At 38.2% G+C, this 8,987-nt stretch overlaps 1 protein-coding gene across 1 annotated transcript; it reads right to left on the reverse strand.

The window, feature by feature from the left end:
* Nucleotides 1–385: 385 nt before the first annotated feature.
* rbp4 (retinol binding protein 4, plasma) lies at nt 386–3,036 on the reverse strand. Its single transcript, XM_031751932.2, has 6 exons — nt 2,884–3,036; nt 2,502–2,604; nt 2,254–2,390; nt 2,034–2,140; nt 1,217–1,429; nt 386–964 (listed from the first exon to the last, which is right to left on the reverse strand). Exons 2-6 carry the CDS (start codon nt 2,601–2,603, stop codon nt 927–929), a joined length of 597 nt encoding a protein of 198 aa, XP_031607792.1. The 5' UTR covers nt 2,604; nt 2,884–3,036; the 3' UTR covers nt 386–926.
* Between the last annotated feature and the right edge of the window lie 5,951 nt (nt 3,037–8,987).

Consider the following 8,987-nt stretch of genomic DNA (forward strand, 5'->3'; position numbering starts at 1 on the left):
AGCAATTAGTACCCATTTTTAAAAAAAAAGCAAGATCATCAATTTCTTGTTTTCCACAAAAATCATATTAATTAAACTGATGTTCACCTCTGATCAGAATGCGCAGTATGTGTTAATTATAAATATATTTTTCCATGCTAGTTGCTTAACAAACATGTAAGAAGCCACTGCTAGAAGCTTAATTTGTACCCTCGTGTTTTTTCCCTTTTGCTTTGTTTTGTTGTAGCGCAATTATAAAAGATTTAAAAATGCAAAAAATTCTACTTGGCTGTACTTTTGATGTGTTTTGTCTGACTGAATCAAAAAGCAACGACATTAATTCATTATTTGCGATCCAGGAACGTAGATAAATATTTAAAGGGTTATAAAGAATGAAGTGAGCCACAATGGTATGAATGTTTTATTTCAAAAACTGGATCAAGAAGCACACATCATACGAAGAAGAAACAACTTAACTGCTCTTTTATGACCCTATAAATATATAGCACATGAGCTAATGTGTATCTGTGTATGTATAGTTAAAAAACAATATCTCCTCGAGGACTACAAGATACTGTGTGTTCATTAAGAACACTGAACCAGTGTTTTCTTTATAATAGACATGGTGGTTCTTACCCAGAGCTGCAGTACTGCTAAAAATTCAGGTTAACAGACAATTGTTTGTCACATTGAGAGAGAGCTGATTGGTTGATTACATAATCAGTCATTCTGATTGTTTTTTTTTAAATGGTACTCATGAGGGAATATAGGAAGGGAACAATAACAACCATCTTTCCTTTTATTTTGAGATTGCAGCTATATAAATGTGACTGTTCATAGTTCAGTTTTGGTTCATTTTTAAAGAAGAATGTTCTGCTTTTTTATAATAGAGATGGAGACAGAAGAGGTGACTAAGCAGTGGGATTCAATCCAAGATCAGCAAAGTGTCACTGTGGGTCAAGAGATGTGCCACTGTCACAGAAGCCTGCAACACAAGGGAGAGAAGTACCACTGTTAACTATACGGTAGCTTTAATGTCTTTATCTCATGCATGCATTAGTACTGAGCGTTTTATTGTCCTATATTTTTGAAAATATTGGCAATATAGGCTGGGCAGAGACTGACCACAAGCATTTTCAGCTTTTAATTTAGTCAATTATTCACTTGGTCTTTTACCCTATTGAATGACGGACTGATAAAAGCCACAGATCAAAGAATCAAAGCATAGTCAACCCACCGGTGTGTGCAACACGTCTGTATTTGCCCAACAGACAGAGGTCTGTCTTCTTCTGGAGGACAACTAGCTGGTCTTCTGGCCTCAGGCCAGTTGGGTGACGAGAGAATATGAAGGAGTACCCATCTAGGCAAGTGCCATCAGCGTCCACTAGTCTGCAGGAGTAGTGGACCGCATAGTTGTCATAGTCAGTGTCAATAACCCAGTGGTCATCATCTAAGAGCATGGAGAGTGTGGAGGAGACGGAACAGGAGAGGTTACTTTTGCAAAACCATTCATTTACAAATTTTCAACTAACATACTGAGAAAAACACAAAAAACAACAAAGAAAGTATGAAGCCAAAATAACAGGAAAATATATGTATATATATATGTGTGTGTGTGTGTGTGTGTGTGTGTGTGTGTGTATATTTTTTCACTTTATTTTAAAAATTAAAGTAAAAATTTTTAAAAATATTGCTGTTTGATCCAGTGGTGGATACTGATATTTTAGTGATTGCATCCCATGTCTAAAATTATTACTTAACCTCCTTTTTCTTTAATAACACAGTAAATACATAGTCATAGCCTGACATTAAAATTGAACTCAACAAAAAACTATTCATTTTCCAGTGTCCAGGGTCACGAATTAAGTGCAGCAGTTGATCATTATGTTATATTATCAGTTGGCCTAAGGTCAAAACCCCCCCTGGTGGTGACTATCAAGTAACAATTACAGTGTCTGGTCGTTCATTGTTGAAAGGATTTCTTTTTAAAGTCTGAACAAAGGCAAATTTGATTCAACATGAAAGTTAAAGGTGCTTTTCACTTCATAACTTACTTCCTGTCTGCAAGTAGGATGCAGCTCCCCAGTACTTCATCTTAAACTTTGCAGGGTCAGCAGTCTCCTCGAATGTGGCAAACATGTGGGCACACATCTCCCAGTTGCTAGAGGTCAAACAGAGAGAATAAGTCATTACAAAAAATGTGAGACAAAAAAAAAATCTCATATTGCAAATTGCACACGTTCAAAGCAAAAGCCTCCACAGAACAGAGCCTACTTGAGGATGATGACTCTGCCCTGAGCGGTGGCAGTCATTTTGCCATCTTCTTCAATATTTATCTGGGCCACGATGTTGTCAAGCAAGAACAAGCCTTCTGGATCCTTCTTCCCTACAGCATACCATGTCCCCGCGTACTACGAGTAGAAGAACACATTAAAGAAAAATCACAGTGGAATAGTACTACTCAGAAATTATGCAAAACATTTTTTTAAAAATAACAACATAGTTAATATTTTTCAACTCACCCTAGTTTTGTCAAAATTCTGCATGACGTTGATGTTGGCTACCTGGCAGTCCTGTGCCCAGGACAGTGCCAGGAGAGAGAGGGCTACGACGTACCGAAGCATTCTACCTCCGAGGAAAGAAGAAGAGAAAGAAGGCACAGACCACAGACAGTTAGAGAAAAAAGGAGGCATAATGGAGAACAACAATAGAAATACAGACATGCACACTGCACTGCAAGTCCTCAAGATGAGCAGAATGTAATGAAACTCCAAAAAGTACTTCCACAGGGCTACAATAGTGTTTAAAAAATAAAAGCAATACCAGAAAAATTAGATATCTTTAAATATTTGACTGAAAATGTAAAAGCAAGAAAACCCCAAAACAATCCATATGAGTGTGTACCTTGATACCACAAAGACTCCAAAGAAATCCTCTGATTTTCAGTCTGGACTGGCCTTAAATACAGCCGGCCAGTATTACATAATAACTTCTGGAGACCCAGAGCGCCCCTGCTTTCCCCACAGCGAGTTTGCCTTCCATTGGACAAACATTTACATAACTGCAGACCCCACTCCTATTGATTTGTGTGTTCTGCACATTTGGTGGACCACCCCTCCCAATCTCCACCACAATATCTGTTTTTTCACTTATTGCTAAAGGATTCCTATTTTTATGAATGCAATGACTGCTAGAACCAGGAAGATCGGATCTACATGTATATGTACACATGTTGCACACGCTGAGAAAACAGTTTGTCACCAGACCTGAATAGTTTTTCAAAGAACTAACAGCTCATGTTTTCTCAGACTTGACTTTAATGAGTGAAATTCTTTTTGTGTGGATAGATCCATGTTGTTTGTTTGAAGAAAAATCACTAAATTCTTTTTTTGTGGCTCTTTCTGTATTTGCCAAAGAAATCATAAAGCACGCTTTGACCAACATCTGTGTTATTGCATCAGTTGTTTTTGTCTTCCAGCTCCGTGTTTGTATAACTGGAGCTCAGAGTCCACACTCGGCAGAAAATAATCAATGTGAAACAAAGGTGATTACGTCTTTTCTAAAAGCAAAGTCTGGAGTTTCAAACGGAGGTCAATAATGATAGGAACTGTTAGCACAACATACATGGAAGCTGATCTTTATGTATTTTAACCTTTGGGATTAATCCATGTCAATGAAATCCAGAGCGCTTAATGCTGTCGATCATAGCTGAACACAAAAGAAGTTTATCGATCGGTTCTTGTGCTGAAGAAAGTGGATCGTGCACAATCGCCATCAGGCATGAACAATATTGTGTTTCCCAAATGTTTCACGCTTGCATTATTCTGTTTTTTTGAGGGGTTTGCACATTTAAAATACACTTTGGCATAAAAAAGAAATACCTACTCTACCCTCCAAGACAGGTCTGTTTTTCGTCTGCTGGGGCTTTTTCTTTTAAATACATTGAAGCTGTTGTTTTTCACTAAGATCGTAAAACCAGTCTTCTGAGAGCTCGGCTGAATAAAGAGGAGCAAAAGTGAAGCCAAACATCTGCAGATTACATAACCAAAGAGCTGGCCAGCTGAAAAACAGGGCAATCACTCTTGAGTAGAAATAATAGCTCCTGGAATTTGGCCAGAGGTGCTGTAACATTTCACAATTGTGAACGCTGGCCAAGAACCTATATACACTGCACTGCCAGATTTGTCTGTGCGTTAAACATTTATTGTGTGCTGGTAAATAGGAATGTAGTGCTTAAAGTAAGAGCGAGTTTCTTTTTTCTTATGGAAAAATAAGTTAGTAAAAATCCCTGTATAAAGTTGGAACTTGAGTAAAACACCTCATGGCTACATCCACAGTCCCCATCTGAACTTTGGAGCTTTGAAGAGGGCAAAAGCACTGAACACGCTCCGATTGAATTTGGGTAAAGTGAGTAGTATGTCCCCTTGTAACATAATCCAATCAAATTCCACCCCTACCTGTGCCCTTAAGGGCCAAAATGTTGGACTGACATTGTCAAGAAGATGTATTGGATATACATTGTACAGATTTGATCATGATTACATGATTAGGAGTGCAATTTGTGAATCTCATCTCATCTTATCTCATCTTATCCAAATAGGTCACAAGGATCCATTAAGTGCAGTGTTTTTTAATCATTAATCGACCTATTTAACAAAATACTTTCAACTTTCTTATGTTCCAATTACTGGCATTCATAATTATTTTATTGTGTCTTTTTTTATTGTTGTCTTTTCTGTTATTATTCTGTTCCTCTACATAGTAAGTATATAAAGGATACTGAGCACAGAGCCTGAAAAAGTCACTTGGATGAACATTTCTCCCACTGAAAACACTACATCCAGATGCACAGAATCAACCTTTTGGGATATATAAAGGATAGTGCACATGGGGGTTGGGGGGAGAGGACACATTGTGTAACTAAGGTAAAACAAGTTCACATCTGTGAAGCTTAAGGTCCAAAGACACAATGATGTCAAACAGCGAATGAATAATTATCGACACAAATCGGGTGTCTGCATTATTTATAAAATCATTCTGATTTTGCTACAAATTCTGTTCATGATTGTTAATGTTACCATATGTGGACATTAACAAAAGTTAATAGTTAATGTTACATTAAGAATATCATCTATGTGTGATATCATTAGGGTCTTTAGAAGTGGTAGTAAAAACACTCCCTGATCACGATATGCAGTTATGGTATCCAAAACTTATTAACATCAAGAATCTAATGTTAACCATGCCCCAGATTATATAGAGATAGCACATAGACACATGCAAACACACAGGTCAATAGTCTGAGGAGTGAAAATGTGTCTGTAAAAACAATATGACCTGGACTTTGGGCACAAATTGGCTGAAGACCCTTTATATGATCCTTGTATGTAAGTTTGATTAAATTCGAACTAATACTGTTTCGTACTCTTGACACACAATGGATTCCACAAGCTCATGGGTCCTTTGGCTAGATGAGCTAACAATAAAATAAAAGCTGTGACACATTCAGGACTCCTGAAGATACCTGGTGTTAATCGAAACTGATTTAACTTTGAAAGTGTGACTTCATGTGTGACAGCTGAGCTGCCTGGTGTGTGCATAATTTACCATGACTGATCCTTTTCTACATATAGGTTTATATTTAATAGAGGGCAAAATGGTAGCGCTATGGTTAGCACCAATGGATGAAGAACATTGAGAAGATCCTGGATTTGAATCCATTGAGCTGCCAGGTGGGTTTTCTGTGTGGCATTGTGTTCTCCCTGTACCTGTGTGGGTTCTCTCCAGGTTCTCCAGCTTCCTCCCACAGTCCAAAACATGCTGTTGGGTTAATTGGTGATTATAAATTAGCTGGAGGTGTGAATGCTTTTCTGTCTCTCTGTGTTAGATGGGCAACTTGTCAAAGGGGTACACCACCTCTAACCCCATGACATCTGGGATAGGCTCCAGCCAAAATGCAAACCTGAACTGAATAAAAAGATGGATGGCTTTAATAGATAAAAATGTTCATAAATGATAATCCGCTGTCAGTGCATACTGTCATGTCATGAAGAATGACTCCTTAAAACACAACCGTACCTCCCCATTGATATCCTACTACTATCAGGAAGATCAAAAAGATTTGTTATGGTAGCATAAACTGCACATAAACACATCTCCTTATGTTTGCTAGTATGCATGGATCATGTAAAAGTAACAAACCATAACCTGAGTAGTGTGTGCTTATTAATCAAAGGTGCAGAAATCTTACAAAAAAAGGAAATAAAAGAAAGGATAATGAATGAGGGAATTTTTTTTTTTTTTAAATGTAAATGTATATTAGACTGAGAAATTTGGTGTCTTTGTATTTGGGAGGAAACAATTCCTAATAATGCCTATGCACCTGAGGCCTGTACTAGCTAGCTGCTTTTCATCCGTGCTGGTGGGCAGATAAAGTGTAATGGTTAGAAAATTTGTGTTTGGACATGCTTGATCTCACAGTGCTTCGTCTAACAAATGTGCAAATATGTTCCGACAGGACCTGAATTATGTTGGTCAGTGTTATCAAAGGTTCAGCTACTGAACTACTACTGAATGAATGGAATTGTAAAGAGATCAAAATAATTAGTCCCTTTGTCCATAGTGTCGTATCCTGAAAAGTACTCAAAACACACAAAATATAATAAAATGTTTTTTTATATTTGTAGAAAACACATATGAACACACAACCAAGAAAATACCCATCTGATAACTTTTCATATAGAAAAATAGCTGATTTTCTGTCTGCCTACCCTTCCTCCTCCACACACTAGAAGCCAACCACCTCCTCCCGCTGTGAAATTGACTAGTCTAATTTATTTCCACAAACCCTGCTAAATCCGCACGCCTACACACACACCTTTTGTAGTTCTCACTTTTGATAGGCTTGTCTCCTTAATCCTTACATCAGAAACAAAAATAAATAAATAAGTAGAAAAAGAATGGGACACTCCTTTTCTCAAAGGCCTGCCAGCAGCTAACCAGACAGTGGCGTTTGGTTAATAATAGCCAGCCATGGTTGTTTTGTACCCATCCAAGTCCAGCTAATTGGCCAATTTCCAGTTCCAGCACTGATGCCTCCACGAAGGTTTCATTAGAGCGCAGGTAGGCTGCCCACACACTGTGAGCTTTAAATAGACGATTATGCCCAGGGACACAATCGCTGCCAGAGACTGACGCTATTTAAGTAAACTACTTCCTCCACTGTAGCAGCAACCACAATAACACAACAGTGACAAACCTAAAGCAAGGTTGACTCGCTAGGAAAGCCCTCGATTTAATTCAGAACTCCAGTTAACAGTGACTGCACAGGGATTCCCAAAGTGTGGGCCGGGGGCCCCTGGTGGACTGCAGTAACAACATAAATTTAGTTCAAAACTACTTACTCAGTATGCACCATTACATATTTACATAAATGTATTTATTTATATAAAAAGTGAATTAAAACTGGTAATAGGAGATGTTTAGTTTTTGATAGTACTCATTACTCTGACCTAGATTTATTGGAGTTTGTGTCCCAGTGGTAGGTGGGTCATGCATTGGCCTTAACACTTTGCTTTGACTGGGTAGTATAGCTGGGCAGATCTATTTAAATATTGATGGTATCAATACTGATGCAGGTATTGGTATTAGAGTGATACTAGCCCAATAGTATCAATTAATATAATAGGATACCAGTTTCTATCCTATTATTTCAGTATGTAGGCCACTGAATTGTTTTAAATTAATTAATTTGTTTTGGAAATTACAATAATATACCTCAAACACTCACTATGAAAAATGACCCAAAGTGCTTAAGAGACAAAACCAAAAAACTCCCATACCAAAAAAAAAACAGTTTCAAAATAAGCACTGAAAGCTGTGTTTTGTTGTGTTAACTAATTGTTGTGGAAAGTAAAAATCACATTGATTATATGGTCATTTAAAATGTGTTCAAAATTTGCAAGCTGCTGCTGATTTATGTCATAAATCATAACACACCTACATAAGCTGCCTTTTGAAGTTAAAGGTTTTACTATCGGTATTGATATCAGCATTACTGGCTCTGCATTTGCTTGATATTGCATTGACAAAATTACTACTGGGTAGCACTAGCCAGTAATTTATAGCCAACAGTCTGTGTTGTTTATGCTGATTGAATAATATTTTCAAGGTAAAACATCATTTTGTCTTGTATTTTGATTAGAGTGAAGATTTAAGATTGAGTGGGCCCCATGAGAGTTTGTGGTTTTTGAGTGGGCCACAGCACTCTTGATTTGGGAATGGCTTGCCTGTAGGTTGGTAGAGGAAGTGACAGAGTACTGCTGTGTATCTCGTAGAAAGCTACTTTCAGCTGCTCGTTGTCACACGGGGTCACCACAGCATGCAGCTCCGCATGTTTTGTTTTGGCAGAGTTGGACGCCGGATGCCCTTCCTGACACAACCCCACAGGGGATTTGTGTCTCAGGCTGGAATCAAACCAGCAACCTTTCACCTGTTTGCTGAATGTGTAAACCACTAGACAATGGATCCACACTGATGTGACTCTTAAAAATGGCTAGAAATGAATATTAGGGCAAAAAAACCCACTTATTTTGGGGGCAAATTTTTAGTTGGGGTGCTGGCCAGCTACTTAATCCCCCTACAGCTGCAGGGATGCAAGTATCACCCAATTTCATGGCAGCCATTTTTAACCGAATCAGGTAAATACAGGTAACAGCATCTTACTAAGACGTTAATGAAGCTTCTGTCCCATTAAACCGCAGGGGCTAAATTAGCATTATTGGTAACACCTGTGTTGCTATTTCCTGTCCTAAAGGTAACTAAGGCCTGTGGACTTGAGTTTCTCGCCAAAATGCCTGACACCCTGTTTCTTCAGTGACAGCTCCCTTTTGTTATTCTTTACCTCTCCACCATGCCCAGCCTGACATCTGACCTGACAACAGTGTCTTTCTCCTCCCTCCACCTTCACATAGCAAGGATTGCCCGATATAAAATGATCTGCGCTGGGA

The sequence above is a fragment of the Oreochromis aureus genome, linkage group 8, assembly GCF_013358895.1.
Source record: "Oreochromis aureus strain Israel breed Guangdong linkage group 8, ZZ_aureus, whole genome shotgun sequence".
In the NCBI taxonomy this organism is placed as follows: domain Eukaryota; kingdom Metazoa; phylum Chordata; class Actinopteri; order Cichliformes; family Cichlidae; genus Oreochromis; species Oreochromis aureus.